Raw genomic sequence first — 21365 nt, 5'->3', positions numbered from 1 at the left:
AAACAAATGATTTTTTAATTTCGTTAAAAATATAAGGTGCAGTGGAGGTGAGGAGATGGAGACAAAACCTACAAATTATGAGCCATGTCAGTCACTTGTATGTTATGTATTTGGGTCATGATTCAAATCACGTATGAAAAACAATTATAAGACAATTAGAATGTGAACACAGACTGGATATTTGATACTAAGGGACGATTTTAATATTTTTAAGCGTGATAATGATATTGTAGTTATATTTTTTTGAATGTCTTTTAGAGGTCTATGCTGAAATACAGTCAAAACAGCATTCATTACCTATGGGACTGAGTGAGAATAATTTGGTAAGGGGAAAAGCAGGTGGGGCTATAAAGAGATTTAGATTGAAAACTGTGCAAATTGGGGGTACTTCAGGGTCCTGGCCATTCTAAGAGTGAAAATTTCCACCAAAAAAAAAAAAAATAGTTTTTAGGTGAGTGTGATTCCCAAACATTTGTCCTATGAGGACCAAAGACATTAGAGGAAAACAAAGACTTCTTACCGGTTACAGTCAAAAATGTCAGCGAGATGAGGAGATTGATGCCCCAGTTCATGCTAGAAGTTAAAGCCATGGCTCGTCCTCTGATCCCACCAGGAAAGATCTCGCTGAGCACCAGCCAGGGCACTAGAAGAAAGCGTGGTGGACCGCATTTTAGCCAAAACCCATTGAATCTGAGTGTCAGTGCCCTGATCTCTCTATGCCCTCATCCTGCCGGGATTTGTGGTTGGGTAAAGGGCCATTTCCTACCTTAGCAGGACAGGATGGCAAAGGGACGTGCTGCCTCCTCACCTCCAGCCAAGGAAGAAAGGATTCACAGAAACACTAGGAGAGCTGGACCAGGGTCTCCACGTGTAGGATGAGGGACATGAGGCACTGGTATCTGACACAGGACTAAGAACTGCAAACCGCACAGGCAGAGGCGGGGGCCACCTGCCTGGCAGCAACAAGAGAGCAAACTCTGGACATCTGCCAAGCACAGGAGCCTGGGTGCCAGAGCCCAGGTGTGCCTGTTGGAGGACTGGGCTGTTTCCTCGACTCTCTCCCCCTGACCTTGGAGGCACCCAGCGAATGGCTGGGTAGGAAATGGAGCCACCAGGGCATGAGGAAGCTGGCTACTCTTCCTTCTCTGAATTAAGCATCCTGGCCTGAAGCAAGCTGGGTACAGAGCAGTTCTAAATTAAATAGCGCTCCAAGATTTGATTATTGTATCAGACTAGACATTTGAGTTTCTAGAAGGAGAGTCTTATTGGCACCAAAATTCATCAGAGGACTTTTTACTACATGAGACTGACAGAAAACTTTATGGGGGTTGCCTGATGGGATCAGATGGGGCAGTTGAGGAGCAAATTAACTTGTCTTCTGCTCATAGCCTATCAAACCCAGTTTGCCTAATAAAAAACAGCCAGGAGTTCTTACTGCGGGCATTTACAAACAATTTTAAAACCTCATCTCATTGGATCCTCACAAAACCCTACAAGGTAGGAACTATTACGATGCCTCTTTCGTTGAAGAGGAAACCGAGGCTTAGAAGAGTTAACTTGCCAAGGTCACGGAGCACGTAAGTACCAAAAGTGGCATTATCCCTGGTAGTCTCTGGAACCCCTGCTTTTTTTAATCACTGTGCTCTCTTGCTAGTGGCTCAATAAATATTTTTTAATTAATAAATAAATGTGGAGTGTAAGCATCTTTGTTTCAGTGGAAAGAAGGCCTCCAGCCCTGTCCCAGCTCAGGCTGCCTGTGGGCTGATTCGCTATAATTTAGAAAACCAGCATTGTTGTATCAACCAACTACACAATTTTATCCTAGGAGAGGGGATGGGAAGAAGAGACTAGAAGCTAGGGAGAGGCCACTCTGGCCAGCAACCACCTGAGCTGCCTATGCCAGAATCAAGCAGTCAACCGTGCCTCTAACTTAAAATTTGCCTCTCCTCACAAGATTATACTCTGTAGAGAAAACACCTGCTGGGTGTAAATTTGCTACTTTGAAGGAAAAAAAAAATGAAATTGGATTGTAGAAGACTGGAAAAATCTATTTTTTCTTGATTATCTTCTCCAAGTGAATCTATACAGGGTTACCTTTCACACAGAGAAGATAATTGTAATAAAAAGTAGTGTAATTATTATTGTTCTTATTAATGGGGAATTCAAAACTAGGAAATCCCATGTCTGCCACCCCTCTCACCTCACCTCTCTTCCCCTGCCCCTCTCCATGCCAAAAGGCCTTCACTAGATTCTTCCAGATTATATCCTTGGTGGAATCACTTTACTTTTAATGAGACCAGTTTAGTGCTCAGGCAACCCTGTCTTGAGCTTTGCAAGACTGAAGATCCAGCTCTGAGTAGAATGATATCTGCATAATTCTTATGAAGGCTTTGTAATGAAGACCTGTCCTTGGACAAATGCAATATAAAATTACATAAATCTGATTTTTAAACTAAATAATACATGCCATGGACCAACCCCCTTACACCCCTTTCTGCCATGGGTATTCGATGCTGGCCAGGTGAAGCTGAGGGTTCCTACAACCATTTGCTTTAACAGCCATGAGGAGGTGATAGGGTAAAGGGCACTCTCATTTTTTCTTTTTCTGTTTTTTTTTTTTTTTGTAAAGATAGCTCAGGATTTCTTGTTTCAACTTCCATCCTCACCTCATCACCTTTCAGACCTCCTTCTTTCCCTCCCCATCTTTCATCGTGGTGACCTCTTGGAATTATTTGGTGAGATCTGGGGAGAATCATTGCTGGGCTCATCAGGACCACTTTGGCCTCAAATGAAAATGAGTTGATCCTGCTATGATCAAAAGTGGACTTCGCCAACAAAACACAAAACAGCAATCACATGTGCTCAGTCTGAACTGCCAGGGACTTGTCTAGAAAAACTCAAGATCCCCATTGCAAGCCTGTCCTAGACAGCTGAGTCAAGTCCTCGGGCAGTTTAGTCAGTGATCAGTGAGTTGATTATTGGAAAAAAAGACTTCCCTCAGTCTCTGTTCCAAAGGAAACTTATCAAGCGAGCCCTATACCTGATGCTTCCAAAAATAACTGTATCATTGCTGAAAGAGTCTACTTTTTTGATTGAATAGAAGGAATTAAATAATTGATGGCTTGGTTTATCTAATATTGACAAACTGGATGTCGCAGCAACTGACAAGTGTTTGGACAAGGATGGTTCAGCCTCCCAATGTGGAGCCTGTCAAGTTAAAAATAAGAATATTGAGACAGGCATGGTGGCTCACACTTATAATCCCAGCACTTTGGGAGGCTGAGGTGAGAGAATTGCTTGAGCTCAGGAGTTGAGACCAGTCTGCACAACATAGTGAGATGTGAAATCTTGTCTCTCCTTAAAATAACAAAATAAAATAAAATAATAAAATAAGCCAGGCTTGACGGCACTCACCCATAGTCCCAACTACTTGGGAGGCTGGGGCAGGAGGATTGCACGAGCCCAGAAGATCAAGGCTACCCTGAGCTATGATCACACCACTATACTCCAGCCTGAGCAACAGAGTGAGACTTTGTCCCCCACCCTTAAAAAGAGAGAATATTATTTTAACAATGATTTCAGAGATGTAAAATCATAGGTTTTCCACTCCAGAAAGAGGAAAAACAAATCTGAAAGCAGCATGTGCAGCAAGACAGTATCACTGAAAGGATCAGAGTCTTTGCATGGCAGACCTAGAAGCAAGACAGTCCAAAATCTCACCAGCTTGGATGTTCTCTGGAAAGATTCTGTCAATACCTAAAGCAGAAGCAGTGGAGAAACTCTTAGTCATTCATAAGAGATACGAACCACACATGAGATTTAATGTGTCTATGTTTATAATAACAGGTGGTGGCTTTCTTTTTTTTTTTTTTTTTTTTTTTTTTTTTTTTGAGACGGAGTTTCGCTCTTGTTACCCAGGCTGGAGTGCAATGGCGCGGTCTCGGCTCACCGCAACCTCCGCCTCCTGGGTTCAGGCAATTCTCCTGCCTCAGCCTCCTAAGTAGCTGGGATTACAGGCACGCGCCACCATGCCCAGCTAATTTTTTGTATTTTTAGTAGAGACGGGGTTTCACCATGTTGACCAGGATGGTCTCGATCTCTCGACCTCGTGATCCACCCGCCTCGGCCTCCCAAAGTGCTGGGAGGTGGTGGCTTTCTTAATCATGAATTCCTTTTCCGAATGAGATGGCCCAATTCCTTCCCCAGGAAAATCAAGTTATTGCCACAGGGGAGGGCTCCCTTTCACTACCACAGCAAAGAAGCAGTGGCTCTCTCTAGGCATCCTTTTTATTCCCTACCCTGATGACAGGCCAAAAGGGGATACACATTGTCCTATTTGTTCATCAGGAGTCCACAGAGCACTCATAACAGAGACACAGTGAAGTCTTCTTGAGTGCGGCCACTGCAGTTCAGCAGGCACTAAAACGATTCTCCTCAACGCATGTTACTCCACTTTCAATCCCATCATTTCAGGACTGCCTCAGCAATTCATACCCTTATAAATGTCAGGGTCTGCACCAGTCTTTAAGGTCTTGTCTATGTTGCAATGATGGAAGAAATTTTGGACTTGTGGGGGCAGAGGAGTGGTCATTGTTTATAGATAAGGGACTCATATTTCACAGGGTATTAAATCATCAGGGCTGTCCATCAGAACTTGCCTGATCCAGATGAAATCCACAGACAGAGTGTTTGTGGCTACACAGAGTGGCATAAAAAGATCATGAAGAGCAAGTATGTTGAAGTCTGTCTGTGTTCGGTTGAGGATATGGACTTGGATGAATAGGGATATTCAATGGAAATGGCAGCCCCACCATATGTGTATTTCCCCGTCCTACCTGTTTCAGGCTACTGCCCCAGTTTTTCCCACAGAAACTGTCATTTAACCTTCTATACCTTCAGATTTAAATTCTGCAGCTCTCCAGGCATACTTTCTGTTTGGCTTGAGTGCTTCCTAAACCACCTGGCATGCTAGGCCAGGGTTTGAAAGGCTCACAGAGGTCCTGAAAGTCTTGCCAGAGAACTCCTAACAGTTTGGAGGAAGCTCCACACTCAGGCTGCAGAGTTTTAAACAACTTGATCTGCAAAGGAGCCATGCCCTATGCTTTGTAGGAGGGAAAAATCCTCGGTTTTTGTTGTCTTTGTCAGCAGCATGCAGCACACCTACCTCTCTGACTGTAAAGGAGTAATTAAAATGTGAATTTGAGAGGGACTGTGCTCTTCCCTTCCAAGCAGATGTTTAAATTCTGACCTCAAAAGTTGCCTAAGTGGAAAAATTGGGTTCTTTAAAAACAAGTATATGACTGCATGTGGTTGCTCACTCCTGTAATACTAGCACTTTGGGAGGTCGAGGCAGGTGGATCGCTCGAGCCCAGGAGTTCAAGACCAGCCTCGGCAACATGGTGAAACCCCGTCTCTACAAAAAATACAAAAATTAGCCAGGTGTGGTGATGCGTGCTTGTAGTCTCAGCTACCCAGGAGGCTGAGGCAGGAAGATTGAGGCTGCAGTGAGTGATCTTTTCATTTTAAGATCAAATTAAAACTATGATCTTAAATTGGAATTTATTTTTATTTACTCTAAGAATGTCTAAGAGTTTTTCTGAATTATTAACAGGAGATCGAGGCTGCAGCGAGCCCTGGTCATGCCACTACACTCCAGTCCAGGGGTCAGAGCGAGACCCTGTCTCAAAAAAAAAATTTAAAAAAAGGCCAGGTGTGGTGGCTCACACCTGTAATTCCAGCACTTTGGGAGGCTGAGGTGGGCAGATCATCTAAGCTCAGGAGTTTGAGACCAGCTGGCCAGCATTGTGAAACCCCATCTCTACTAAAAATACAAAAAATTAGACAGGAGGGTTGGGGGGCGGGTGCCTGTATTCCCAGCTACTTGGGAAGCTAAGGCAGGAGAATCTCTTGAGCCTGGGAGATGGAGGTTGCAGTGAGCTGAGATCACACCACTACACTCCAGCATGGGAGACAGAGTGAGACTCTGTCTCCAAAAATAAATAAATAATAAATAAGTAAATGAATCCCACTATAGGTTACCATCGCCAACACTGGCAGTGATGTGGTTGCCTTAATTACTTTTTCCTTTTTGTTTTCTGTCTCCCTGAGTCATATCCACCCATGGCCTTTTGTAAAAGAAGTACTTTTTCAAGAATATTATCTTGAATTACTTAAATTACAAGCTAAAAATGGCAATGAAATAAAGGCTTAGTGTTCTCTCATCTTTCTGTCCTAATGATTTCTAGTCAAAACCAACTGAAATGATTTTTCAAAAAAATATACAAGGGGGAATTGGACTAAATGGAAGAGCCCTCAAAAATGAATGCTAGAGTTAAAAATGGAGCTCTTTTGTGAGCAGGCACCAACTAGGGATAAGAGAGAGCTACGACAATTGGCTTCAAACTCTCTGGCTTGTGTCACCTGGAATTTTAAAAACTAAGTATTTTCTTTAATTTATAAGCCAACAGCCAACACTTTTTTCACCATAAATTAAATAATAGCGAAGGATGCAACTTGTATTTAAACTCTAACATTTAAAGTAGAATAGTTTATTACTCTTTTAAATGTTTCCTGTGGGATTCAAATACCATAACTATTGGATAGCCATGGTCATCCATTTAGAAAATTTAGAAACAGGCCAGCACAGTGGCTCACTCCTATAATTTCAGTGCTTTGGGAAGCTGAGGCAGGAGGATCCCTTGAGGCCAGGAGTTTGGGACAAACCTGGGCAACATAACTAGACTCTGCCTCTACAAAAAATTTTAAAAATATGCCCAGGAATGGTGGTGCATGCCTGTGGTCCTAGCTACTCAGGAGGTATATGTGGCAGGATGGCTTGAACCCAGAAGTTTGAGGTTTCAGTAAGCTGTGATCAATCACACCGCTGCACTCCAGCTTAAGCAACAGAGCAATACCCTGTCTCTTAGAATGTAAATAAATAAATAAATACTATGGGAACAAGGTGTTTAGAAGAAAGTTTACATTGTTTCTATTTCACTTCGTATTTTAAACTACTGTACTGCATTTTTGAGCTGAAAAGTCTTTTATTGATCACCGTGTCATACATCCCTCAAAAAAAATATGACCTTAGGCCAAGCGTGGTGGCTCACGCTTGTAATCCCAGCTACTTGGGAGGCAGAGGCACGAGAATTGCTTGAACTCGGGAGGTGGAGGTTGTAGTGAGCCAAGTTGCATCATTGCACCCCAGCCTGGGTAACAAAAGTGAAACTCTGTCTCAAAAAATAATATTCATAATAATTTTATAAAATATGACCTTAAAATGAAATTTATTTTTATTTACTCTAAGTCCTTCTAAGAATTTGTCTGAATTGTTATTAACATAATAATTACTATAAATGGTTCAAAATTATAGAAATACCTTACGTATTTTAGAAATGATTATTAAACAGGAAAAATGAAAATGTATTAGAAATACTTCTCATCGAGATGGATGGGAAATTTTTTCCTTTATTTTGTATCTGTGGGTGAATGTCACTTATTTCTAGATTAATATGATACATTTATACTTTTTTAATGGATGAAAATTATTGTTCTCAAGAATAATTAAAATATGGGGAGTTGAAAAAAATTTGTAATAGCAAAGTCACCTATTTCTTTGAATAACAAAAACTATTTGTAACTATATATTTCTGATAACTTGATTAGATGATCCTCTATTTTTTGTTGAAAGCAAAGTATTGGAAATATCTTGACTTATAAAAGGATGATTGTCTAGGCTTTAGAGTCATTTTTGAACACCTACACCAATATTTCCAATTGTCTTTTTGATTAGTGTTCTTAGGTTTTTACAATTTTGGACATACACCAAAATAATATTTCTGATAGTAACAAGTGTGCTTTCTTTTAAGTAGGAGAACAGTTATAACTGGGGAGATGAGAAAGGAGAAATTTTAAGAAACAGACTTTTTTGAACCTGAATCTCTGGAAACTGATTTGCTTTGAATTATCATGGAAGAAGTACTCTTCAGAAAGTCAACTCCCTAGAGCAGTGGTCCCCAACCTTTGTGGCACCAGGGACTGATTTCATGGAAGACAATTTTTCCACAGACAGTGGGTAAGGGGAATGGTTTCAGAATGATTCAAGCCCATTGCATTTATTGTTAGCTTCTTATAAGGAGCGTGCAACCTACATCCCTCACATGGGCAGTTCATACTAGGGTTTGCCCTCCTATGAGACTAATGCTGCAGCTGATTTGACAGGAGGTGGAGCTCAGCTTCACTTGTTCACCCACAGCTCACCTCCTGCCGTGCAGCCGGGTTCTTAACAGGCCACACAGATCAGTACCGATCCGATTAACGGTCCAGGGTTGGGGACCCCTACCCTGGATCAGGCATACCCCAATTTGCAGACCACTGAACTAAACATTCAAAATGCCAAGTCAGGCCAGGTGTGGTAGCTCATGCCTGTAATCCAAGCTCTTTCGGAGGCCAAGGCAGGTGGATCACCTGAGGTCAGGAGTTCGAGACCAGCCTGACCAACATGGAGAAACCCCGTCTCTCTTAAAAATACAAAAAAAAGTAGCTGGGCATTGTGGTGGTTGCCTGTAATCTCAACTACTCAGGAGGCTGAGGCAGAAGAATCACTTAAACCCTGGAGCTGGAGATTGCAGTGAGCCAAGAGTGCCACTGTGCTCCAGCCTAGGTGACAAAGTGGGACCCTGTCTCAAAAAAAAAAAAAAAAGAAAAGAAAACCAAAACCAAAACCAAAACATGCCAAGCCTAAAAGGAAGGAGCTATAAGAAACTGATCTTTTCTAGTTTGAGCTATAACTTAAATGTCGTGGCTTCAGAGATAATATTTTCTGTTGTACATTTTTCATGATTGATACTTTAATTAGGAAAGTATTATGTTTTAAATGTCGCAAATTTTCCTTGAAAAATTCTTAACATTGTGTCCTAGAAAACGGCAAAGTAACACACGAATACTACGTTTATTTAGATAGTATTAAAACCTTAGCCTGTCACTTTAATGTCTATTACAGTCCAATATTTATCATTTTCAAGGTTATAGAACTATAATGGGAGTATTAGACTGAGAGGTAAGTTAAACACTGACATATTATGTGAGCAGTTGCCCATGGTGACAGGATTGATGGTGTCATTTTGTTATGCGTTTAGCTGTGCTTATGCTACAAAAATGTAGTTTTAAACTCTTTGGTTTTATTAGGTACTACTACTGCATCATCTAATTCCAAAGGGGAAAACAGGATTTAATTAGCTAAGTGCACATATTTCTTTATGTTTTTCCTGTGTTGTTTGGATGCAAAGTTTGCACAGAACCACATGGGTGCTCTTTTTCATGTATTTTGCATTATTTTCATGACTGATGCCAGACGACCAAATAATTCACCATTCCCATCATTCTAAATGACCTTTGACTTAATTAGTTGGTGTTTGTGTAAATATTGATGATAACTGAAACTTAAGATTTAAAGGGAAAAACAAGATTTGAAAGATCTTAAAGGTAGACACAACAACATAAACCTGTTATGTGGCTATTATTGTATAATGGCTGCATTTAATAACAAAACTCTTCTGTTAACACTTTTAACACTGTTGGTGGCAGTGGAAATTAGTTCAACCTTTGTGGAAGACAGTGTGGCGATTCCTCAAAAACCTAGAGGCAGAAATACTATTCGACCCAGCAATCCCATTACTGAGTATATACCCAAAAGAATATAAACTATCCTATTGTTATGATAAATGCACATACACACATATGTTCATTGCAGCACCATTCACAATAGCAAAGACATGGAATCAACCTAAATGCCCATCAATAAGAGACTGGATTGAAAAAACATGGTACATATACACCGTGGAATACTATGTAACCATTAAAAGGAACAAGACCACGTCCTTTCAGGGCCACGGCTGAAGGTGGAGGCCATTATTTTTAGCAAACTAATGTAGGAACGGAAAACTAAATACTGTGTATTCTTACTTGTAAATGGAAGCTGAATGATGAGAAGACATAGGCACATGGAGTGGGGACCAACACACACTTGGGTCCATTGAAGGAGTGTGTCGGGGGAGGGAGAGCATCAGGAAGAATAGCTAATGGATGCTGGGCTTAATACATAGGTGATGGGATGTTCTGTGCAGCAAACCACCACGGCACACGTTTACCTGTGTAACAAACCTGCACATCCTGCACATGTACCCCTGAACTTTTTAAAGTAAAAGTTGGAAATAAATATATATTTAAAAAATAAATAACTATCTCCTGTTCAAAAAATAATAATGTCTGAAATACGTCTTTTCTCTAAAGGTATGTGATTATCCCACAAGAATGGTGGAAGAGGAAGATGAGCACTAAAAAAGCCTTTGACTGTAATGGTTCTGCATGTTAGGGACCTGGAGCCTTGGAGGAAATCTGAAGAACAGCAGAATCTTTTTTGAAACACCTGACGTGCTTCTGCAATGTCAGCCTCTTTGTCTTAAACTCACTAGGTCTTGAAATGAAGCCACTAAGTAAACTTCCAAATTAGAACCTGCTGCTCCACATCCCTGGAACTGTCAAAATCTTTAGTTGTGCACACATCACATGAACAATTTTTATTTGAAGAGCCAGAGTTATTTGTTTAAATCTAAGTTTAAATTTTATGGCAGATGGCTCTTACGCTTCCAACATTGATGCCCAGCCTCTAGTAGGCTGGTACAGCTCCATATAATGAAACAGAACAAAAAGCTAGGCTCTAGGGTCTTTGAGTTTTTCAAAAATTCTAATGTGTTGTTTAGAACAGAAAGAAAGACATTTGAGTTAGAATATTTGGGTTGGGAGCCAGTTTTCCGTGGGTCTCTCAAATTTCTTCATGTCTTGTGGTCAAAGGCACTGACTGTCTTTGCTCCAGGCTGTCTTTTCCAAGGCTGCTTGCATAATAACCTTGATGTAGGCTGCATAATAAATAGCCTTGGAGATAAAGACAGTGCTACCTGCTGGAGCAAAAGGCGGATTTGTTGCCTGTTCGCTAAAGACAATGTCTCCTAGAAAAAATAACAAAAGAATATAAATAAATAAATACATACATACATAAAGATCATGTCTCCCTCCAGGGAAGACATCAGGATGGCTTTACCTCTATTATATATATATTAAAAAATGTGGCTTTGCTAAGCTGGGGTTCCCTCATTAAAAAAAAATTATGTGAGGGTGTCATCTGGCCCCCTTCGTGATGACCTGTGAGTACTGGGGCTTGGGGCTTGGAGAACCGGGGCAAGTACTGATGTTCTGGCTACTGTTTTGCTATGGATAGTAAACGGCCCTTTGTCTCTGACCAAGGAGCCTTGTGTTTTCTGTCAATATCCATTTGTGGATATTGACAGGCTAACTTGTTAGCTTGTGGAAATAACAGGCTAACTTGTTAGCTTGCAAGTGGGATAAAATCTCAGCCCCTTACAGTTATTGGTAGTTTGATCACTTGTGGCTATGGCATGATTTTTCTACAAAGATGTTTTATTGCTATTATCAATTTTAGATTGCTCATTCACATCTGAGAGATTTAATGTGATTCTTAAGCCTGAGATAATCCATTAAAATATTTCCATAAACTCTAATGTTTAATTAGGTAAGCAAAAACACCTCCCTCTCAAATTCCAGGTTTAGATAGTCACACATTTCTCTTAGGAAAACCATCGAAGGAATTTCCTCCAATCTTTTTGGTAAAGAGTCAAGTTTAAGAACATTCAATTACATGAAACCAAGGTAGGGATAATTATCCTACCTTGGATTAGCTATTCTCAATCTTTTTGTCAGAGAAAGCTGGGTCTTATATTTAGAGAAAAACTTAGAAATTAATTTTATCTAACACTAAATTTTTTTAAATGGCCTTAATTTTAGTGAATTTAAAACACAAACATGCTTTAGTCACCAAATATTGGAGATGGCCTTGAATCCTCAATTTAGTAGCTTTACTCAGAAATAATTTTTGGTCAAATGTACATGAGGTTCCACACAAACCACAGTCACCTCTCACTCCCTGGATATTGGGTCAGAGTCATACTAGAGGAGATCAGGATATCCAGCCCCAGATGATAGAGCTCCCCCTTAATCATGGGAGCTGAAAGAGTTCTAGAAAGAATTTTTTGATTCATCCAACAAATGTTTATTGAGCCCCAATTATGGGCCAGGTGCCATGTGAGTCTTGGAGGAGCCAACGTGAACAGGGAAGAGTTTATGTTTGTACAGGACGTATAGTCTAAATTAGCTGTGCCAACTTAGAAGAGTGGACATGTGCATGTTTCTCAGCCTATATCTCACCCTTCGTCTTTCACCAAAGCTTTATGATTTTCTTAAAACCTGTCTGGTTTCCTAGGAAGCCCTCTAGACTGCAGGTGACCTAGGATTGAACTATACTTCTCAAAGCCACAAATCTGGTCTTTGTGGTCCTGACTCAGCTGGATTTATGTGTAGAGGGAGGGAAAGATGACCACAGCATCGTAAATCAATAAAGGGCTTGAAGCACTTTCTGTGTGTCCCAGAGTGACTTCAGCAAAATGCCTGTTGAAGTCAGTGCTGGCATTATCAGAACTGTTCACCTCATGTCTAGACCACAGCCAGACATTTAGTAACACTAATGACTAAGTGTATTAAGTCCACGCCACACACCATGCATTGAACTAGGGGGACTTTATACAGACTGCTTCATTTAACTCCACATTTAGGCCACAGGTGGATACGACTGCTCTGTTTTCTAGATAAGAAAACTGAAAGCTAGCGAGATCAACGGACTCGCCCAAAGTCCTACACAGTGGTGTTGAGATCCAAGGCCAAGCATTCCAATGCCAAAGCCAGGTCCAAATTCAAACACGATGGCTTTCTTGCAGTTCTCCTCACTCTTCAAGCTCATGTTCTCAAAGCCATCTGACCTGTCATTAGCTCTGCTTCAAGGCCCCCTCCTCTGAGATCATCACACTGCTTTCTTCATACACACCTGGACCCAAATGTCATAACCCCAGAAATGTCTCAGTCATCGTCATATCTGAAATAACCCTCCTTCAAGCATACCCTTTCACTTACCCTCCTTTATTTTTCTTTATTACTCTTACTTCCACTTAAATTTTAACACTTCTGTCTCCTGAAACTGTATCATAGGTGTGTTTTTTTCTCTTTTTTTTTTTTTTTTTTTTTTTTTTTCTTTTTGCCTGTCTCCATCACTAGCTCCATGAAGGTAAGATGTGGATCTCCAGCACCTGGTACTGTGCCCACCATGTTGTGGGTGAGCAAGACACACTTGCTGGATGTGTGAGTGAATCAATGAGTCCCTACCACTTCTTTATCTTCTCTTCGTGCTCACTCCAAGATGTTTTCTTGCTGGAATTCCTGCCCATTTGAGTCCTCAGAGTTGGCAGAACAGATCAGGGGAGGTTATTTGACGTCACCAGTCACCTGAATATGTGAATACAAAGGTAGCTGAAGTCATAGCCTCAGTACCTAATTTCATATGCGACCTTGGGAAAAATGTCTTCCATCTGCTCACAGTGAAAAGTTATTTATCCTGAGATGAAAGAAGAGGATAATTAACTAGTTTATGGAAATATAAATTTTTGGATGAAAAAAGCCCTTATAATTGTTATGAATAAAAGCCAGTCACACATGTTTTTCTGAGTTACAGTGGCTATTTTAAGGAGGGCTGAGTTTCTACACAAGTATCACCTCAGATGAACTCATGAAATAATAATATTATGCCTTGGGTTTTGGCTCATCTTGACTTTACTTGTGAAGCATGAATACAAAAATCTGCACATGATTCTATGTCTTCACAATGTCAAGAATCTGTGATTCTATGTTGTGAAACTTGAACCATGTCAGAAAAACTCTGTTATTAAAAGGAGCTAAAGTGATGATCAAGAGCACCCCAGAAACAGTGGAGAGTTGAGGTAAGATTTTGAACATATTTAAAATGAAACATAAGAGATGGACAACAGAGTGATTAATAAGTTTATATTCTGATTTTATTTGATGAAAGAGTTTTAATGTTAGCTACAGAAAAATGAAAGGGAGGGGCTTTTCTCCTCTCTGGTAGGCTGATGGTGCCTATGGATCCCCTTCTTAGCATATTTTAAATGCATTTTAAAACTACATAAGATGTAGGGCACAGTGGCTCATGCCTGTAATCCCAGCACTTTGGGAGGCCGAGGAGGGTGGATCACTTAAGGCCAGGTGCTCAAGACCAGTCTGGCCATGGTGAAACCCCGTCTCTACTAAAACTACATAAGTTAGTGGGACGTGGTGGTGGTACACAACTATAATCCTAGCTACTCGGGAGGCTGAGGCAGGAGAATCACTTGAACCTGGAGGGTGGAGGTTGCAGTAAGCTGAAATCACGCCACTGCACTCCAGCCTGGATGACAGAGCGAGACTCCCTCTCGAGAAAAAAAAGAAAGAAAGAAAGAAAGAAAGAAAGAAAAACCATAAGATTACATGTGTACCCTCTTCTGAATTCTAAATTCTTGGGCAACCCAATTATTTCACAGTTAGGGAAACAGGGAACCAGAAAGTAAAATGCCGTGGGGACCTACTTTAATCTAAGAATAAAAACCTTTCCTGGCAGAAGAAAACCATGCTGTGATCTAGCACAATTAAGAATGTTGTTCTAAGCCAATCCATATTTAAGAAGGTCTAATAAGAATGGTTTAATCTTGCTTTCAATTTTGCTTTAGAACAGCAAGTACTTTTCCCTTCATAATTCTGTTCACACAGAGGATTTGTTTGTATTACAAGCAATAAATTCTCTAAATGAAATACCTGAGCACTAATTGTTAGGTAGAAAGGGCCCATTCCCCATGCCCGGGACCCACATCCAGCGGACCGCCTCCGGAGCCCATCCCCTCTTGCCACATGGCTCTTCCTTCTTCTTTGTTTAACCTCCACCAATCACTCCATAACACCTCACCTGTACTCCCCACCTTAGCCCGCCAAAGCTAAGCCAATCCCTGCACTCCACAATACTCCCCCTTCGTCCATGCCCAACCGCCACCAATCACTTCACAACACCTTGCCTAAACAGGCCGCCGCCCCTATAAAAACCCTCTCCGGCAGCTGCTGGGTGCAGCTCTTCCCTCTCCCGCTCGAGTTGCCCGCAAACCCCAATAAACCTGGACTCGGCTTAACAACTCCTCGCTCTCATTTGCTTTGGGAAGGGTCTCTGCGGGTCGCACATTTGGTGCCGAAACCCGGGAGGTGTAGGCGGCTGGTCCACCAGCGGCCCCCTCCCTCTGGCGACCCCCCTTCCTCTGAATTGGCCTCCACACTCCGGATAAGGTAAGTCCATTTACTTGCCTATCTTCCCCGCGGTGCGTGTGGTGGCCTCTTTTCCTTTTGCGTCTCCCCTTCCACGGATCCCTCGCCAAGCGCCGGCCGGCCCGAGAGTCAGATCCTCCAACCAGGCTCCAGGAGCCTTGGAAGTGATCAGACGAGGGACGCCTCCTCTGGTCCTTCCCCCACTTCCACTTCCACAATAGGAACGGTCAGACAAGGGGACGCCCTTCCTGACTCTTCCTACCGTCCTCTAGAGGGGCTGTGGGACAGACGGGACGCCTCTTCCCACACCGCTCTAGCCCAATCCCGCTAAAGGAAAGGTCCTGCCACACGCGCCATGGGGAACACGGAGTCTCAAATTCCTAACAACACCCCTCTCAGGTGCTTACTCCTCAACTTTTCTCAGCTGGGCTACTCCCAAATCCTCCTGTCCCAAGTGGCCTGGCCCCAATACCAGCTTAATAACCAGTCACATTGGCCTCCGACTGGTACTTTCGATTTTAACGTCCTACGAGACCTAAACAATTTTTGTCGCCGTACTGGCAAGGATCGCGAGGTGCCGTACGTCCAGGCTTTTTGGGATTTGCGTCCCCACCCCGACCTCTGCTCCTCCTGTTCCACTCATCAAGTTCTCTTAGCTCGCTCCCCTCCCAAGGTCAGCTCTCCCCCTCCTTACGAACAGCAGGAGGAGCTGCCTGACCACCTATCCCATCCCCCTCCTGCTCACTCCAACTCCCTTCCTCCGCCAGTTGCAGACCCTGCCCCCACTCCCACAGCTCCTCCTCCTCCTTCCTCGTCCTCCTCCTCCCTTCCAACTGTTGCGGCGCCGCCCCCTTTAAGTTCTCCAGTTTCGGCCCGTACTAGATCCCACCCACCAGCTGTCTTAGCTCCGCTCCGCGAGGTGGCCGGGACGGAGGGACTCGTCAGAGTTCACGTTCCTTTCTCTCTCCAAGACCTGGCTCAAATTGAACGCTGGCTTGGATCTTTCTCAGCCGACCCCTCCACCTGTATTAAGGAATTTCAGTACCTCACTCAGGCTTATAGTCTTACCTGGCATGATATCCGTGTTATCTGCACTTCCACTCTCACCGCAGAAAAACATGAATGCATCCTAGCAGCAGCTAGGCATGCAGCTGACAGGGACCATGCTATAAACCCCAACCAGGTCCCCGTTGGAGCTGAAGCTCTCCCTAGCACAGACCCCCAGTGGAATTATCAGGAGGGGCCAGGATCCCACATCCCAGCTCGCGATCGCATGCTCCAATATCTCCTACGAGGCATAGATACTGTCTCCAATAAGGTAGTAAACTATGACAAACTCAGAGAAATAACTCAGAAGCCAGATGAAAATCCCGCTCTCTTTCTCAGCCGCTTGCAAGATGCCCTTGTCCGTTTCACCCGGCTAGACCCCGCGTCCCAAAACGGGGCAACTGTTCTCGCCTCTCATTTCATCTCACAGTCTGCCCCTGATATCCGAAGAAAAACTAAAAAAGGTTGAGGATTGTCCGGAAACCCCTATACAGGACCTGGTAAAAATGGCCTTTAAAGTATTTAACGCAAGGGAAGACACAGCCGAGGCTGCCCGCCAAGCCCAAATGAAACAGAAGGTCACTTTACAAACCCAGGCTCTAGTAGCGGCCCTGCGGCCGGCAGGAAACCGGGGCCCACAAAATACCGCTCGCACCCCTCCAGGTGCTTGTTTTAAATGTGGGAAGGAAGGACACTGGTCCAAGGCCTGTCCCCAGCCTCGTCCACCCACCAAGCCCTGCCCCATCTGTCAGCTTATGGGACACTGGAAGTCTGACTGCCCCAGTTTGCCCAGGGTCCCGGTCTCTCTGGACCGACATCCTGGACAGCAAGGGGCTGTCACTGGAGGCCTGGAACCTGGTCGTGCCGCCCAGGGACCAGGCGCCCAGAACTCTCCGTTCCCGGAACTTCTAGGGCTGTTAGACGACTAGAGGAGCCCTGGCTCCCCAACCCCGGTTACCCTTGCCGAGCCCAGGGTTGTGTTCAAGGTAGCGGGTAAAAGTGTCTCCTTCTTAGTCGACAAGGGGGCTACCTACTCTGTGCTTCCCTCCTACTCAGGACAAACTCTTCCTTCCCAGGTCTCTGTTGTGGGAATTGACGGGTCTCCATCCACACCGCGCAAAACCCCTCCACTCACATGCTCTTTTAACTCCTCCATTTCCACCCACTCCTTCCTAGTCATCCCCTCATGCCCCGTGCCCCTTTTAGGACGGCGCATTCTAACCAAACTGCAGGCAACTAGCGTCTTCCCACATGCTAATGCCAGTATCTTCCTTCTTTCTCTGGTTACCAATCCGCCAGCCCCCCACCAGGCCGTCCAACTCCTTCCTAGCGTTTGCCCACAGGTATGGGATACCAGTACTCCCTCCGTGGCCTCCCATCATCAGCCTGTTCGCATTCGCTTAAAGGACCCCTAACCTCCCAGGAAACTGTTAACCAGGCCTTTAATGCTCTCCTAAAAGCCTTATCCACAACTACCAGTCTAGCTCTACCTAACCCAAACAAGCCCTTCCACCTATATACAGACGAGAAGCAGCACACAGCAGTAGGTGTCCTTACTCAGCCAATAGGATCCACCCTCCTGCCAATAGCTTGTCTGTCCAAACAATTAGACCCCACTGTACAGGGATGGCAACCATGCCTACGGGCCCTCGCAGCGGCAGTCAACCTCACTACTGAGGCCCTAAAACTCAATCTGCACCAACCCCTCCAAGTTTTCTCCCCATATCGGCTCACTGACCTACTTATTCACCAAGCTTTAACTCATCTCGAGCCCTCCCGACTTCAACTTCTACACGTACTATTCATCGAAAACCCTGCAATCACTCTTTCACATTGCTCCCCTTTAAACCTGGATACCCTCCTTCCTCTCCCCTCGGAGCCTTCAACACAGCACTCCTGCTCCGAAATTCTTGAGCTCAGTCAGTCCCCGCGCCCAGATCTGGCTGACCAGCCTATTCCAGCAGCCTCAATCACTCTCTACGTTGACGGTAGTTCAGCCCTCACCACCCCAGGACCGCGGAAAGCTGCCTATGCCATTGTTACAGACACTGACGTCATTGAAGCTCAGCCTCTGCCCCCACAAACTACCTCTCAACAAGCTGAGTTAATTGCCCTTACTCGGGCATTAATCTGGGCAACCGGAAAAGTAGTGAACATTTACACAGACTCCAAATATGCCTTCCTAATCGCTCACTCCCACTGCATGATATGGAAAGAACGGGGCTTCCTTACCACTAAAGGCACCCCCGTTCTCAATGGAAAACTCATCTCTCAGCTTATTCAGGCAATCCAGCTCCCCAGTAAGGTAGCTATCATCCATTGCAGGGGACACCAATCCTCACGTGCTCCTGTAGCTAAGGGAAGTGCCTTTACTGACTCCGTTACAAAAACAACAGCCAAAGAAAAAGCCCCCCCCACCACTCTCTATTTCCTTTCCAAAACATACGACCCCCAATACTCTCCCACAGAGTTAGCCAACCTTCAATCTTTACCCAATGTTCAATTCAGGGACAGCTGGGTTTTTAAGCACAATCTCCTTATACTCCCTGAAAAACAAAGGTACCAAATAATTCAAGACATTCACAACTCACTCCACATTGGACCCAAAGCCTTGTACCACTTCCTCAGTCCACGTTTTCACCCCCACAACCTCCTCAGCACCATACAGAAGGTCCAGTCCTCCTGTACTATCTGTGCAAAAGCCAACCCCCAACGTTCCTGTCATCCTCGGCGTCAACTTCATCAACTACGTGGGTTTCTGCCTGGCCAAGATTGGCAGATTAACTTTACCCACATGCCAAAACACAAACAATACCACTATCTACTAACCATTGTCGACACTTTTTCAGGCCGGATTCAAGCTTATCCCACAGCCTCCGAGTCGGCGGGAACAGTAGCCACTCATCTTATCCAAGACATCATCCCCCGGTTTGGACTCCCGGCCACCGTACAGTCAGATAACGGCCCAGCTTTCATCTCTAAAGATTACTAACGCTGTCTCCACTTCCTTAGGAATCCAGTGGAAATTACAGGCTGCCTATCATCCCCAGTCTTCTGGTAAGGTAGAACGGGCCAATGGCCTCATCAAGGAGCAGCTCACCAAACTCTCCTTAGAACTCCGACAGTCGTGGATCACCCTGCTTCCCTTAGCCCTTGCCAGGTTGCGGGCACGTCCACGGGGCTCATCACAGCTCAGCCCGTTCGAACTCCTTTACGGGCGCCCCTTTTTGCTGTCCACCCCTCCACCTCCAAACACAACCCCTTTAGAAAACTATCTCCCCTACTTCACCCTCCTCAGAAACCTCCTCAGGGAACACGCCAACTCCTCCATACCCCATCCCTCTAATTCTCCTACCAGTTCCAAGGGTATCTCCCCCGGTGACTCAGTCCTCATAAAAAACCTTACCCCAAAGCCCCTAGTTCCTCGGTGGGAGGGTCCTTACACAGTTATCCTCGCCACCCCTTCAGCCATTAAGGTCGCACAAATCCCGTCGTGGGTCCACCTGTCCCGAGTGAAGAGGTGCCCTGATGGCTCTCTCTCTCCCCGCTGGGAGTGTACTCCTACTGGCCCTCTATCTCTCAAACTTACCAAAACTTAGCTCCTCTCAGTATGTCTGGAGATTCTTCCTTACTGAAAACTATACCAAAACACATCATATCTGTAACTCCTCCCCTTACTCTCACAACCGTCTTTTAGCCACCTCTGACTGTCCCGCAACAGGGGGCTCACGTCCCCTACAACTCAACTTTTCTAGTTTTCATAATTCCAAAGTCACCCACCCTGTACTCTGCTTCCATTACAGACAGCCTTCAACCTGTCAAACCTCTTCCTGGTACTCTTGTCTGGGCTGTGTCTGGTCAACCTGTAACTTGGAAAAACAACGCCATACCCAAGCCCAAGCGGTCAAACCCATCACTCACTTTTATCTAAAACTCCCACCACTGAGGGAAAAAAACCAATTCACTCTAACCATTTCCGACCCTTGGAACCAAATATAGACCAGTCCTCAAAAGGCAGCCCTTTATGACTTCCCAAAACAATCGTACCCGTCCTCACACCTGTACATATGGCGCGCCTACGTCCTCACCTCTTCACAGATTCGTTCCTCCATACAAATCCAGGAGCAAATCCTAAACACTCAGCTCCAACCCCACAACACCCCTTTTCATGAATCACCCTCCTCAGGGAGGGATTAGCACTTGCTAACCAGTCCGGACTTACTAATTTAACCTCCTGCCTTCTGTGTGCCACTCTAGGACAGACTCCTCTCGTTGCGGTACCAGTTCCCTTTCCGCGTAATGCTCCGGGATCATCTATCCCCTTTACTCCCATTCCTAACGTACAACTCTATGCCTTACCTGAGTCTCAGCTCCCGGCCTGCTACTCCCTAGGCCACAACTATTCCTATTGTAACCACACCAAGCAGGTTTCGACCGACCTAACCGCTCCATGAGGCATTTTCTTCTAGTGCAATCGCACCCTAACCAAAACCCTGTCCTCCAGCCAACCTCCAACCCTCTTATGCCTTCCAGTCACCTTAGTACCTCGACTCACTGTCTACTCTCCGGCCGAGTTCCTCTTACTACAGGTCCCACAGGCTCCGTCTCATCGCACCCGAAGGGCGGCCTTCCCCCCGGTGGCTTTGGGCCTGTCCCTTACAGGCTCCGCGCTGGCCGTGGGGTTAGGAGGAGGGGCATTGTTCCATTCTCACCAAGCTCTGGCTCGCCTTTCCTCACAACTTCAGGCAGCCATCGAGGACTCAGCGGCGTCTCTAACATCTTTCCAACGACAGATCACCTCGGTCGCCCAGGTAGCCCTACAAAATCGGAAAGCGCTGGATCTACTTATGGCGGAGCGTGAAGAAACCTGCATCTTCCTACAAGAGGAATGCTGCTACTATGTCAACAAATCTGGACTGGTAGAAACGCGAATCGAAAATCTCCAAAAAAATCAAAACCAGCCTCCAGAATTACAAGTTCTCAACAGAAGCCTCCGCATAGTGGTCGTCTTCCATGTACACCCTCCTATTCCCATTACTCGGTCCCTTACTGGTTAT

The 21365-nt window shown here is 44.6% G+C and overlaps 1 protein-coding gene across 1 annotated transcript in view; it reads right to left on the bottom strand.

Moving 5' to 3' along the window:
* SLC2A12 (solute carrier family 2 member 12) overlaps positions 1–21365 on the bottom strand; it is a 76212-nt gene that overhangs the window by 17382 nt on the left and 37465 nt on the right. The window contains exon 3 of the mRNA XM_003932455.3: positions 521–643. Within this exon, the coding sequence (XP_003932504.1) occupies positions 521–643 (123 nt within the window). The remainder of the gene's footprint in view (positions 1–520; positions 644–21365) is intronic.

Source organism: Saimiri boliviensis, chromosome 4 (assembly GCF_048565385.1).
Source record: "Saimiri boliviensis isolate mSaiBol1 chromosome 4, mSaiBol1.pri, whole genome shotgun sequence".
Lineage (NCBI taxonomy): Eukaryota > Metazoa > Chordata > Mammalia > Primates > Cebidae > Saimiri > Saimiri boliviensis.
This window is presented reverse-complemented; position numbering and strand designations above follow the sequence as displayed.